The sequence below is a fragment of the Sapajus apella genome, unplaced genomic scaffold (assembly GCF_009761245.1).
Source record: "Sapajus apella isolate SASKATOON/1434 unplaced genomic scaffold, GSC_monkey_1.0 scaffold71, whole genome shotgun sequence".
NCBI lineage: Eukaryota > Metazoa > Chordata > Mammalia > Primates > Cebidae > Sapajus > Sapajus apella.
The window spans coordinates 5,998,961-6,014,393 of record NW_022437011.1 but is presented as its reverse complement, the minus strand read 5'-3'; the positions used below and the strand labels follow the sequence as shown (position 1 = coordinate 6,014,393).

The window sequence follows — 15,433 nt, the reverse complement described above, 5'->3', positions numbered from 1 at the left end:
ATAAAAAATAATGGTAAAACACAAAGTGGATAATCAAAGGTTGATATACCAAGGTCAAGCAAGCAACATCAGAAATAATTATTCTGAATCAAAGAACTAGTAGAAATATAAAAGGCAGTAACAATTTTAAAATATGAGTTCTTATGTTCTAAGTACTGTTCTAAATACTTTATTTGTATTACACTTAATTAATCTTCCCTCAAATCCTTCCTATGAAGTAGACTTTTGCTTATAGTTCAGGAAAGTGGGGCATAGAGTGGTTAAGCAACTTGTCTAAGCTATGAGACCCACGACAACACAGCAGGCCAACTCCATAGCCAAAACAGGGAAAAACAAAACAAAAGACACATTAAGCAGTTTTTGAGGTTTATTAAAATAAAGAATTAGCAAACAATATGCAAAAACAAAGTTTTTAAGAGTTATGGCTTTGAAAAGCACAATATAGTAAAACCTAATACATAAGTATCAAAATAACCGAATTGAAGTATGTTGCTAGAATTTCAACTTCTACAACATAAACAAAACAAATACAAATAAGCAGCAGACCTACAGTGCAGCCATTGGCTTGGTCTTCATTATTTGCATATGAAATATTTTTTTAAGAAAATGTAGGCAGGTAGATAAACATTCAATTTCCATGATTAAAATCCTCAATTTTAAAATAAGTGAATTTCAAAGTACAACTTAAGCCAACCATGTTAAAAAGAAAATCACTTGCCTAACCATTATCTTCTAGAGTTCCTATAGTTAAAGTACGTTATGAATAAATCAACGCAATATCATCTCCAATGATTCTTAGAAGGGAAAATCTGACCCTAAAAGATTTTTTTTTTAAAACAAAGAACTTGGGATTCTTTGGCCTTACTGGAGTTTTGTTATAGCTAACACCAGCTTGTATTAAGAAGGCACTATTAATGAGGGGTAAAAAAATCTACCTGTACACAAAATTCTGTACTTTAAGAGCATCTTCAAATAAACCTTTAAAGGATAATGGCTTATGATTTTAAGAACTGAGTTATTTGGACAAGAACCACACAAACGTTTTTCATTCTGTCATGAATGATCAAAGAATCCTGCTCTAGGACTGGTTCTTTTCAGAGAAATAACTCATCACTTGTTTTATAGCAATTGCTGCTAACAATTATTATATAGCATGTGCTCTTACTTCAAAACAAAAATAAAAATTGATGTGTGAAATCCCTTTCATTGGTATTGGTAAACCATCCAATTTTAGGGTGTCATTTCAATTATAATACAGTTATATTTTAGGAGATAAGATAATCCAACATACAAAGGCTTGAAAAATATTGTCACTCTGTAATCAGGACAAACTGTAATTCAATGAATTACAAAGAACTGTCCAGGTTTCTGTCCTGCAGGTAGAATTCTTTGTTTATGCAGAAGAAATGCCTTCATTTCTCACATTCGATTCATGCATCTTGCGTGGTAAGAAAAGCTCCCAAGAATCTTACAATGAGAAAAATGCTGCTCCTCTAGGGACCTGAGATTACTCCCCAAAAAGCTGCCCTAATAATATCTGATACCACCTATAAACCACCACTTAGGAAAACTCCCTCCATAAAAATCACCAAACACTTCTAAAACCACCAGGCTATCTACTACCCTAAGATACTTGCTCATCTAGCTGAACAATATAATGATGACACACATTTATATTCATACCCAAGAAATTAAGTGAGGATTTAACTAGTAAGACAAGGAAGGGATCTGACACTCTTGAAAGTTAAAATATAGGTCCAAAATATAAGTCATCACAAAAGGCTGAACTCAGTAATTATCAAAAAATTCTTCCTTCCTCACAAAGTAAAAAGGATATTTATATATTTTAAGTGGCAAAGGTGATAATGATCCAAAGTACTATTAAGTAAATGACTAGAAAAATTATAAAGAAAGAGATCTAAATTGGTACATCAGATGTTCTCTACAGAAGTACAGCACTTTGATAGGTATATCAAACTTTTTACTTTCTCTGCTGTTGGTAGGATTTCATTTTTCGTATAAACTTTCTCTTCCACAAAATACTACCACAGGGGAAGGAACTGTTTCCCACAGGTACCCTCAGGTAATATGGAAGGTTTTTTAACATGAACCCCAGTTCTAATCTTGACAATAGATTTCAAATATGAGTACTTAATGATCACTTGACATCCTAAAGGATGTCTTACTCTCAAATGTTATGAAAGGTATAAAATAGCTACATCCTCTATCTGTGCTATTAGATGGGGCTTGTTGAACTGTCTATCTAGTAATATTACTCTGGATTTCACCTCAGAAACCCAGCCAATTCTATTTTTTTTTTATATAGCAACAATAAAATGTGAAAAATGATTTATATTCTAAAACACATATTTGACATTTTGTATTGATGTCTTCCTTAAATTTCCTCCTAAAAAAAGATTAGTTTCAGTAGATCAATAACATGCCTACTAGTTTACATTTCATGTTAGCCAGGCAATACTGACCAGACCATAAATACTATGTAGAGATGTTAAGCAAATGTACCTCATGCATCTTGCTTTTTGCCAATCAGTATACTTTTGTTGCTTTAATTCATTACTGAGATTTCATTCTATTCTGCTTTTTTTGCATTATCAAACTGGTTGCAATTTTATTATTCCCAGATTCTGTTGTTTCAGCCAGTAAATTATGTTGTACATGTCATGTGATTCTAGTGGTGCTGTTTTAATAAATTTTACTATAAAACATTCTGTAGATTAAATTAAAATGTATAACTGTAACTTGCTAAAATGGTTTCTTTCAGAGGTACTTTCCTTTCACTAGCCAGAATTTTACTTAAGTTTCTAAAAATCTTACTAGCAAATTTTATTTCCTATACATAGATATATGAAAATCCTTAGGGACTGTAAAAATAGCTGGATTAAATAAAGTTTTCATTTCTAGTTCAAGAGTGTGGAGTTGACAACTTTTGGGAAATACAACAGGCTTATGGTTCTCTGTCAAACTCTTGTTAATTGCTTTAGTACTGTCATTCATGAGAACTAATTCCTAAGAGAAAACAAAGAAAAGGCCAATCATATAAGATCTTGTTAACTCAAGACCGTGACATAATGACCCCAAATAAAAACCATTTTTAATTAACTCAGTAGAAAACACCAATAAAACAATTCTATAATTTCCACTAGTTTACTGCAGCCCAATGAAGTTGAATACATACATCTGTCATTCAACTGGAGTAATTGTTTCTACAAATTTGTTACAGAGATCGTGCCATAAGCCTGCTAAGTAAAAGAATGATGAAAATGCCAAAGTTCTACCAGTAAGCAAATATTCTCTTTCATGTGGCCGACAGAACTCTGGAAGAAACAGAATGTATGTCATGTAATACTTACATTTAATGCTCAGGTGACTGTCAGAAAGTACTTCTTTTACCTAGCAAAGAACTGTGAACTGAAACACAAAGGCACTTCATCTGAAAGAACCAAAACCATCCATTGGCTGCACATTGAAAAAGCAATAAATAAGACACAGAAAACAAAAGGAATTGCATAATTCTTTCCTCAAAAAATGCTTTTTTTTTTCTTCACAAGAGCAGAAAGACAAATTGGAAAATCAAACCAAACTAACATTTTAAACAGAAGAATGACATGGCTCCACATATTTTTAAAAGGCACCAGAAAATAAAGCTTTCGCTGATAGGTGAATTAGGTCATTTTTTTCCCAAAATAATTTCTTCATTCTCATGTCATAACTAAGTGTCCATTTGACGGCTCTCGAGAAAAACACTGGTTCAAAGTCCTTTACCCAAAGCCAAAATCATGACTCATTAATGGGATATTTTAGAGTTCTCATTCATGTCTTTCCTTTCTAAAGGTCGTGTTTTGGGAGACTAGCTTCCACACAGGTACTTAAAAAATGGAAAAAGAGCATCATTGATAAGTGAGAGAGAGTCTATAGTCTGTATTTGTTGATGAGTGAATGGTTTTTTTTTTTTTTTGAGATGGAGTTTCACTCTGTCGCCCAGGCTGGAGTATAGTGGCCCAATCTCAGCTCACTGCAACCTCTGCCTCCTTGGTTCAAGCAATTCTTCTGCCTCAGCCTCCCGAGTTGTTGGGATTATAGGCCTGTACCACCATGCCCTGCTAATTTTTGTATTTTTAGTAGAGACAGGGTTTCACCATATTGGCCAGACTGGTCTCGAACTCCTGACCTCGTGATCCAACTGCCTTGGCCTCCCAAAGTGCTGGGATTACAAGTGTGAGCCACCACGCCCGGCCAAGTGAGGGTTTTTAAATTAGCTATCCCTACATCCACTGCTGATTCATTTAGTATTAGATCAGTAGCCTCATTCTTGGGGCCCAACTGAAGAGCCTTCTACAGCTACGGCATAGGTCTTTACATAGTGAGGCTGATGCAAGTAAGAGCAATGGGATTAAGTACATGATTTTCCAGCATTAATAACACCCATAAAACTGTGGGGAATTTAAAAAGCACCTTAAGTTGGAGCTATAGAATAACAGTCTTTACCTAGGTTGAAAATATAACAAAAACTAGAAAAAAGCTTAACTTCCTACAAATGTAATCTATAAATTGCTATGTTTTTTAATACAAAAAATGTACCAAGGACGTTAACGATCAGCATCTAAGTCCAAGTCACTTGAGTGTGTTTTATCAAAGTTTACACTAAAAACTGTCACCCATAAAAGTGCAAAATAAAAGATTAATGCATGTCAAAATCAGGGTTCCTGCAACATTGTCCAAAAGCAGCAAACATAGTTGAACAAGGCTGTGCATGCACTGTCGCTATAAAGTAATGCTTATGACAGATTTTGAGTAAATGCCATATACTTGAGATCAGTTGTTTGCAATAATTTTTTTAAAAAAGGAAATGTTTTACAAAAGATATATAGCATGAAGTCACATTATACTGATGAACACTTATCTGTATTAAATGTAAATTTTATGTCATCTAGAAAACTATCATTTTGCTTTTACTGAACACTACTGGTTACAGCAGTGCATAATGTTCCTTCAAATAAAACTTTTTTTATAGTTTCTTTTAAGCCCCTACCACACACTTTAGCAAAACAATGAATTACTCTTTTTTTTTTAAGTTGGAGGGACAAAGAAACTGGTAAAAATACAGCTTCTGAAAGATCAAGAGTAGAAGGGAAGACTTACTCTTCACTGTATATACCCTCCTACAAGCGATTTTAACTTTTCATTATGTGATGCATTTTCAAATAAATTTAACAAATACAAAATTGTTAGGGCAATAAAGTAAAAGCATGTTCCAGTTTAAGATCAATGCCAAATTTCTGAACTGGGGCATAATACTTAATCTGCATCTTTTACAACACTTTTGAGAGTTAGTCACATGAACATGAATACAAACAAATGTAGATTCATCACAAAATACAAATGTATTGGTCACAATTATGTAGAAAAAAAATAAGCTGTAATATCTGTTTTCCATGTAAGCTCACAGTATCTGTACTCAAAGTTTCTCTAAAATTAAAACAAGTCCACTAATGATATAATTGAAAAGAACACTTCTGCATTATGAAACAGAAGATATGGGGTTCAGAGGGGAGCCCATCTGAGTAAGGACTTTATCCAGCCACTGAAGAGGCCCATGAAGATGAATCTCAATCCAACATGGGGTGCTGGTTACATCCTGCCGGTGATATTCTGCTCCCCAACCCTATGAAAATGAACACATATCATCACAAATCCCTCTTTAAACCAATTTTACCATAACAAAAAGCTAGCTTAACAGTAGAGATATGCAGAATTTATGTAACGAGAATAACTACTACAAAACTGTATTCACCATGAAATAAAGAAATAAAAAGCCACACAACAGCTACATTATTTAAAGATACATGAATTTTAAAATAATATATAATTCCCTTAACAGAAACCCTTGGAGCCAGATATATTTCAGAATTTTTGTTTTTTAAATCTTAGGTGACACAGTACAGTATCTCATAATTAAAATATAAATATTTCTGCAGTGAGATACATTCTCACTTAATGGGATAAATAAAACTCATAAATAGCCTTATGTAAAAATATAAGATGTCAAAATTTTTTTAACCAAATATTTTTTAAGTTCTTTGACTATCAGATAAGGCATTGCAGAAATTGATCAATACATGCGCATAATTTAATGTGGCAATCACATAGGGATTATCCTTTAGGATGGGAAATTACAGGGATGAACTGAGCTAAACCTTTAGCCTAAAACTCCAGATAAAAATTAAAATAATAAAATTTTCACTTTTATTATCCTCGATTTATCAAGTTCTCTGGTTTACTGCTTACAGTAGTACTAGCCCAGGAAAACTGGGTAGGGGAGAGAGGGCAGTCAGGGGAGTGAAGACTGGGGAGTGGAGATTAAAATAAATATGAAAAAGTCACATTTCTATAGAAGAAGGGAGAAATGCCTTCAGGGCAACCAGTACACTGATGCATGCAATAGACCTACTGCAAAGTATCATGAAAACACTGGACAGGGGCTGAATACCAAAAAGAAAAACCCCATGCACAGCATGTAGCAGGTGCTCTTCGTGTGCTAAATTCGTAAGTACCATGTAGATACAGTACAGGTTGCTTAAATACGTAACTAAAATTCTTTTCAAATTTTATGCACAAATCTTTGGAATGTCAATAAAATCAGGCCAATGGAGAGTAGATGATAAACTTGAAATGTTCCTTTGAACTTTGCAAATCCTTCATAGTAAGGTTGGTGCAAAATTGTGGCTTCTGCCATTTAATAATAGCACTTAGCTAGAAATAAAATAATATTCTAAAGAATTCTGCTAAGTCACCCTAATGAAAGCTAGTAATAATAATCAAAACTGTTGAAGCTAAGAGACTCAAATAGCAATTTTAATATTAAATGCTGATATGGTTTGGCTGTGTCCTCACCCAAAAATCATCTTAAACTGTAGCTCCCATAATTCCCACGTGTTGTGGGAAGGACCCAGTGGGAGATAAATGAATCATGGGGGCAGTTTCTCACTACTGTGAGAAACAAAATCTAATTTTTTTTTTTTTGAGACAAAGTCTTGCTCTGTCACCCAGGCTGGAGTACAGTGGCGCGATCTCAGCTCACTGCAACCTCCACCTCTTGGGTTCAAGCAGTTCTCTGCCTCAGCCTCCCAAGTAGGTGCGATTACAAGCATATTTTTAGTACAGACGGGGTTTCACCATCTTAACCAGGCTGGTTTTGAACTCCTGACCTCGTGATCCACCCACCTTGACCTCCCAAAGTTCTGAGATTACAGGCATTAGCCACCGCACCCAACTGATCTGATGGTTTTATGAAGGGTTTCCCCTTTCACTTGGCTCTCATTCTCTCTTGCCTGCCACCACGTAAGACTTGACTTTGCTTCTCCTTTGCCTTCTGCCATAATTGTGAGGCCTCCCCAGCCGCGTGGAACTGTAAGTCCATTAAACCTCTTTTTCTTTGTAAATTACCCAGTCTGGGGTATGTCTATTAGCAGTATGAAAACAGATTAATACAAATGCTTTCTAGAAATTTAATCTTTTAACTAAAATTCCTTATAATCTCAAGCCTGTTCAATATCAAAATCAATTATCAACCAAGCATTTTATAATGTCTGGATTACAAAATGCAATCTTAGATGTATCCTATGTAGTTAAAATTATAAATTCAATAATTTTATTTAAAAACCTCTTAAATCAGATCAAAAGTAATCATCAACTTTCATTTAACAAATAATTTTTTAAAATTATAACCTAAAGACACAATATACATATTTACAGGGACTCAAATTACTTTAGAGGTCACAACCCACTCACCTTCACAAAACTCATCCGAATGGTACACATTTTGGTGAGCTCATATACTGCCTCAAACCCATGGTTGACAGACTGAGCCAGAAGCTGAGCAAACTCCTGATTGTTAAAAATTTTGAGACTGCAGCTGCTGGGAATCTTACAGACAGTGGTGGGATGAAAGCCATGATGAAAGTTGCAGTTCCTACTCTGTACAAATATGCTGCTGTCACTGAGGCATTCCGCATACACCTCCCCACCAACATAGTACAGATGAACACCTTTAAAAGACAGGCATCACAAGAGTCAGCTTAAAGAATCAGTGTAATGAAACCAAAGAGACTGTATGGTATAACCAAAGTACTCATTAATCCACAGCAAACTTCCAATAATCTTTAGACAGAAGTTACCACTAGATGGCCTTCTGCTGCCAAAGATAGTCACGAGGTTAGTATCTGCCTGCATCTACAAGAGTGAAGCCTCAAATTGGCAGCACATTAAGGTACACATTTTTAGGCTGGCTCTTTTTCCTTTTCCAACAATCATTTATCATCTCTATGAGAAAAAGAGAAAGATTTAAAAAAAAAATCCCAAAATCTTCTTTTGATGAGTCTTTTCAAATAAATGCTCAGTGCTATCAACTATCATAAAGTCATTTGACAGACTTTTGCACTCTTTGTGCGCACAAATAGGACAGCAACACTTAAATCCCAAAGTTACATATATAATTTTAGGTTACAAGAAGTGCTTTGAAACAGCAGATTCATCTTACCTAAATTTTTTTTGTATTTAAAAATATATACATTCCTTTGCAAGACGTGAGGGCAAAAAAAGAAAAATTTTAAAAAATACATAAATATGTGGAAACTGTTTTAACATTAAATATTCAAATTATATAACTAAAGCTAGTCACCTAGTATTTCCCAACATATCCCTCCACCACCTGAAAACTAACCCATGAAAGAAAAGGTCCTAGAACTGTATGCTGGCGGAAAAGAAAAAACTTGATTCTAGAATTTCAAAATTCACAAAATAGATTTCTCTTATTTCCATTGCAGTGGAAGAAAAAAAAATCAGAAGTGAGGCACTTCACTGAAAAAAATTAAGGCAAGTTGGCAATAAAGTCAAAATGCAATAAAAACTTTCTCAAAGTTTTCTGGCCACAGGATTTTTCTGAATCGCTTCTATAAGAAATCACATCACAATTATATTTATTTACCTTTTGTTCCTATTTTGGACCAAGACTCCCTCAAGTCAAAGAAGCAAAATGCAGCAAGGGGTAAAAACAAAAACATCTCAAGAAACAGGCAATACACTCTACCCGGGATGGGTTTCCTTCCTGACCACTTGATGGATGAGACTTTCACATTTTATTGCAGTGAGAAAAGGGCCAAGTTTGTTGTGGCAACTATCTTGCAGGATAAATTATTAATAAAATCTTATTGCATAAATTTAAAAGATGGGAGCGGTGGTGGTGAAGCCACTGGAACATCATTCACACTGGATTTCCCATTTCTAATTCCGCTCATCCAACATCATGGTAACTCTTACAAGTTATCTCAAACCAAAATACTCCACAAATACTGTAATCATAAAATTCTAATCCTTCACCAGCATGCATACACAATATTCCATAAATATGTGCCATGTATTTACAATGAAGCACTCTTCTAGCTACTAGGGATATTGTTGTGAACAAGGCAGGTACAGCTTATGTTTCAGTCAGGGTAACACTCCAAGAACAAAGTAGTAGTATGATTTTAGATCCTTAGCACTGGGAAGAAAAACTAAGCAGGACAAGAAAATGAGGAAAGATCATGTCTTTATTTGATTAATACATTCTTCAATATTGGCAACTTAAGGCAGAGGCCATGTGTTAAGCTTCTTTGTATGTTTCTGGCACCTTTCACAATGGTTCATGGCAAGTACAACAAATGATTGAATTCAATTACACATAGGAAAATGACAAGATTACCTTTCCCAATATGTCGTCTAGTGTTTTCAATTGTTGAATTACGATTAACATTTGACAACAAACCCAAGCAGAATCTACTTTTGTTATTTGAAGGATCAGTGAATCCATCTACTAACACACTAGTAGAAGATGCATGAAAAGCTTCTCCAACACGATTGTTTAATTCATAGTAGACTATTGAACACCAATGTTTAGGCTCTTCATAGGCAACAGGCTGAACATCTGTGAACAAATCAGACAGAGAAAAAGTTTAATAAATGAATTTCAGAAACTCAGATTGTCTATGTGTCTATCTTTTAACCCAACCCAAGCATTACATGAAAAAGAAAATTTTCGGATATTTCACAAGTCTCACTGTCCTTCCTAGCTATGAATCTATATCCAAAAACAGATACTAGAAATAGGCACTAGAAAATTTAAAAAATTATAGAAATGGGGCCGGGCGCGGTGGCTCAAGCCTGTAATCCCAGCACTTTGGGAGGCTGAGGCGGGTGGATCACGAGGCCAAGAGATCGAGACCATCCTGGTCAACATGGTGAAACCCCGTCTCTACTTAAAATACAAAAAACATTAGCTGGGCATGGTGGCGCGTGCCTGTAATCCCAGCTACTCAGGAGGTTGAGGCAGGAGAATTGCCTGAACCCAGGAGGCGGAGGTTGCGGTGAGCCGAGATCGCGCCATTGCACTCCAGCCTGGGTAGCAAGAGTGAAACTCCGTCTCAAAAAAAAAAAAAAAAATTATACAAATATCAGGATAGGCAATAGTCTTAGTTTGCTCGGGCTACAAAATACCATAAGGCTGAGTGGCTTAAGCAGCAGAAATTAATTTCTCGCAGGTTTGGAGGCTGGGAAGTCCAAAATCAAGGTGCCAAAAGATTTGGTAACTAGTGAGGACCTCCTTCCTGGCTTGCAGACAGCTGCTTTCTCACTATGTGCTCATATGGCCTCTCCTTAGTGCATGCTCTTAGAAAAAACCTCTCTTTTCCTCTTCTTATAAGGGAACTAATATATTAGTTGGGAGCCAAATCACTCCCAAAGTGATTTAGCCCAAAGTGATTTAGCTTTGGGAGCTGGGCAAGTGATATGGTTTGGCTCTATGACCCAACTCAAATCTCATCTCGAATTGTAATCCCCACATGTCGAGGGACCAGGTGGAGGTTAATTTGATCATGGAGTGGTTTTCCCCATGCTGTTCTCATGCTAGTGAGTGAGTTCTTACAAGATCTGATGGCTTCATAAGTGTTTGGCAGTTCCTTCTGCATACATTCTTATAAGGGAACAATCCCACTCTCATGACTTCAAATAAGCCTAATTATGTCCAGAAAGCCCCATCTTCAAGTACCATCACACTGGGAATTAGGGCTTCAACATATGAATTTTAGAGCGATTAAACCTGGTCCGTTAGCATTCCAACCCAGCAACCCAAATTTCACATCCTTCTTACCTGCAAAATACACACATATATTCTATCCCAACAGCCCCTGAAATCTTAACTCATTTCGCCATCAACTCTAATGTCATAAAGCCTAGTATCACCTAAAAACGAACTACATAAGATATGGATGAGACTTGAGACAAAATTCCTCTCCAGCTGTAAACCTATGAAACCAGGTAAGTTATGTGCTTCAATACCATAATGATGGGACAGGCACAGGATAGACATTCCCATTCCAAAATGGAAAAATATAAAAGGGAGTGATGACAGGTTAAGGAAATTGAAAATCTAGCAAAGCAAATTCCACTAGGCCTTAAGGCAGGAAAATAAACCTCTGCAGTTTGATGATCTACCCTTCTAACCCTCTAAATGAGTGAAGTGGTGCCCAGGCCTTGGCTCAATACATGAATAACTTTGAAAGACACAAATTAGCAACAACACTTTTTTTTTTAATTGACACAGAGTCTCGCTCTGTCACCCACAGTGGAGTGCAATGGCGCAATCTCGGCTTACTGCAACCTCTGCCTTCCTGGTTCAAGCAATTCCTCTGCCTCAGCCTCCCAAGTCGCCGGGACTACAGGCACATGCCACCATGCCCAGCTAATTATTGTATTTTTAGTAGAGATGAGGTTTCACCATGTTGGCCAGGCTGGTCTCGAACTCCTGACCTCAGGTGATCCACCCGCCTTGGCCTACCAAAGTGCAGAGATTATAGGTGTGAGCCACCATGCCCGGCCAACAACATATTTTTAATTGTTTCTCTAACAGAAACTAATTCAGGTTCAAATTTGAGACAAACATTTCTTTTTCAGCAACCTGAAATATTTAACCATAATCAGTATCTGTAAAAGTATTTTAAACAAAAAGTTAAATTAAAAAACTAAGTGAGACTCAGCAAATTAGGAATAGAGGGGAATTTCCTCAACTTGATACAGAAAATCTACAGCTAACATCATACTTAATGGTGGGAAACCGGAAGATTTTCTGTTAAGATCAAAAACAAAGTTAAGTATGGTTCCTCTCCCACTTTTCAACATCATACTGGAAGTCCCTGCTAATGCTATAACGAAATAAAAGGTATACAGATAGCAAAGAAAGAAATTGTCTTTGTTTGCAAATGACATGATTGTCTATGTAAAAATGAGAAAGAACTGACCAAAAAATTCCTAGAACTAGTAAGCATTATAGCAAGATTGCAAGACACAAGATTAATATGCAAAAGTCGATTGCTCTCCTACACACGAACAACAAACAAATGAAATCTAAAATAAAAATTACAATTTACATTAGCATCCCTAAAATTAAATACTAAGGCATAAATCTAAAAAAAAAAAAAAAAAAATACAAACATGCTCTATGAGCAAGACTACAAAACTCTAATGAAAGAAATCAAAGAATGAAATAAATGGAGAAATACTGTACATTCAAGAATAAGACTCAATATTGTGAAGATGGCAGTGTTTCCCAGCTTAATCTATAGAGAAATAATACCAATCAAAACCCCTGCAAGCTATTTAGTGGATATAAACAAAATGATTCTGTACCTTATATGAAGAGGCAAAAGCCTCAAAATAGCCAACACAATATCAAAGAACAACAAAGTCAGAGGACTAATTGTACTTGACTTTAAGACTTACTATAAAGATACAGTAATCAAGATTATGATAAAATAATAGACAAACAGATCAAAGAAGCAGAATAGAGAGTCTAGAAATAGACCCAAATAAATACAGTCAACTGGACTTGGACAAAGGAGCAAAGTCAATACAATGGAGGAAAAAAAAATAATTCTTTTCAAAAAATGATTCAGGAAACAACTGGACAGCTACGTCAAAAAAGTAAATCTAGACTAGACCTTACACTCTTAAAATTAACCCAAGATGGATTACAGACCTAAATGTAAAATGCAAAACTATAAAATTCCTAGAACATAATAGAGGAGAAAATCTAGATGACTTTGGGTATGACAATGCCTTTTTTTAGGTACAATCCACGAAAGAAAGAATCAATAAGCTGGCCTTCATTAAAATTAAAAACTTTTGCTCTGAGAAAGATACTGTCTAGAGAATGAGGAGACAAGCCACAGATTACAAAGAAAAAAATCTGCAAACGATCTGATGAAAGACTAAAATTCAAAATATACAAAGAACTCAAAAAAATCTGATTAAAGTATGGGCAAAAGATGTCAACACAGAGTCCACCACAGACTTACAGATTGGTCATGTAAGCATGTGGAGATGTTCAACATGTTATGTCATTAAGGAACTATAAATTAAAACAAAAATGAGATACTACGACACACCTATTAGAATGGCCAAAATCCAAAATGATTACAACATCAAATGTTGGTAAGGATGTGGAGCATCAGGAACTCTCATCCGTAATTGGGAATGCAAAAATTATACAGCCACTTTAGAAGGTTTCTTACAAACCTAAACATACTCTTACAATACAATCTAGCAATCATGTTTCTTGTTATTTATTCAAATGAGATTAAAATTATATCCACATAAAAAATCTGCACATGAATGTTTATAGCAGCTTTATTCTTAATTGCTCAAACTTGGAAGCAACCAAAAAGTTCTTCGGTAAGTGAACAGATAAACTGTGGTACACCCAAGACAATGAAGTAATATTCGGTGCTGTGATGGTTAATACTGAGCAACAAATTGAGTGGACTAAAGGGTACAAAGTATTGTTTCCTGGGTGTTTCTGTGAGGCTGTTGCAAAGGAGATTAACATTTGAGTCAGTGGACTGGGAGAGGCAGATCCACTCTCAATCTGGGTAGACACCATCTAATCAGCTGCCAGCGTGGCTAGAATAAAGCAGGCTAGCAGAAGATGGAAGAGCAGACTTGCTGAGTCTTCTGACCTTCATCTTTTTCCTGTGCTAGATGCTTCCTGTTCTCAAACATCAGACTCCAAATTCTTCAGCTTCTGGACTCATAGACTTACACCAATGATCTGCCAGGCGCTCTCGGGCCTTTGGCCACAGACTGAAGGCTGCACTGTCAGCTTGCCTACTTTTGAGGTTTTGGGACTCAGGCTGATCCATCCCTGGCTTCCTTGCTCCTCAACTTGCAGATGGCCTATCGTAGAACTTTACCTTGTGATCATGTGAGTCAATTCTCCTTAATAACCCCTGGCATTTATGGTCAATTGAGTTCTGACAAAGATGTTAATTCACCAAAGAAATGATACTCTTTTCAACAAATGGTAAAGCCAATTGGATTTCTATATGCAAAAAACTTAATGTAAACATTTACCATATACCGCACACAAACTTAACTCACAAGGAACCACTGACCTAATGTAAGAGCTAAAACTATAGAACTTCTAGAAGAAAACATAAAATAATATTTTCATGACCTTGGGACAGACAAAAATTTCTGGAATGCAACACTAAAAGCATCATCTAGAAATAAAAAAAACTGACAAAATGGATTTCATCAAAATTTAAAGAAGCTATTATACCTCAAAAGACATCATTAAGAAAATGAAAAGAAATCCACAGACTGAGAGAAAATATTTGCAAATCATATATCTGATAAAAGATTCATATCAAGAATACATAAAAAATTCTTACAACTCAATAAGACAACCCAATGGGCAAAAAATTTAAAATAGACCTATCAAAAAAGATAAATGGCTAATAAGTACATTTTAAAAATGCCTCATTACTCATTAGAGAAATGCAAATTAAAAACCACAATAAGCACTTTACACCCACTAGAATGGCTATAATTAAAAAGCCAGACAATAACAGGTGTTTAGGAGGAAGTGGAGAAAATAGAATCATCATACTTTGCTGGTGAGAATATAAAATGGCACTGCCACTTCAGAGAAGTTTTGTAGTTTTCTTAAGTGTTAAACTTACCACATGATTCAGCAATTCCATTCCTAGATATCCATCCAAGAGAAATAAAACAATGTACACACAAAGACTTATATGTAATTTTTTTTTTTTTTTTGATATGGAGCCTCAATCTGTTGCCCAGGCTGGAGTGCAGTGGACGATGATGATCTCAGCTCACTGAAACCTCTGCCTATCCTGTCTCAGCCTCCCGAGTAGCTGGAATTACAGGCATCTGCCACCACACCCCAATAATTTTTTTTTTTCGTATTTTTAGTAAAGACGGGGATTCACCATATTGGCCAGGCTGGTTTTGAATTCCTGACCTCAAGTGATCCACCCACTTCAGTCTCCCAAAGTGCTAGAATTATAGGCATGAGCCACTG

At 35.6% G+C, this 15,433-nt stretch overlaps 1 protein-coding gene across 9 annotated transcripts in view; it reads right to left on the bottom strand.

The window, feature by feature from the left end:
• Positions 1-349: 349 nt before the first annotated feature.
• SMAD5 (SMAD family member 5) overlaps positions 350-15,433 on the bottom strand; it is a 41,222-nt gene continuing 26,138 nt past the window's right edge. For 6 of the 9 annotated variants that reach the window (XM_032250346.1, XM_032250350.1, XM_032250351.1 and 3 more), the window contains 3 exons: positions 9,761-9,982; positions 7,810-8,066; positions 4,898-5,683 (listed from right to left, as the gene is read on the bottom strand). In XM_032250346.1, the coding sequence (XP_032106237.1) occupies positions 5,540-5,683; positions 7,810-8,066; positions 9,761-9,982 (623 nt within the window). In that variant the 3' untranslated portion in view covers positions 4,898-5,539. Of the gene's footprint in view, positions 5,684-7,809; positions 8,067-9,760; positions 9,983-15,433 lie in introns of all 9 variants that reach the window. The other 3 variants (XM_032250344.1, XM_032250353.1, XM_032250347.1) reach the window with 2 other exon arrangements.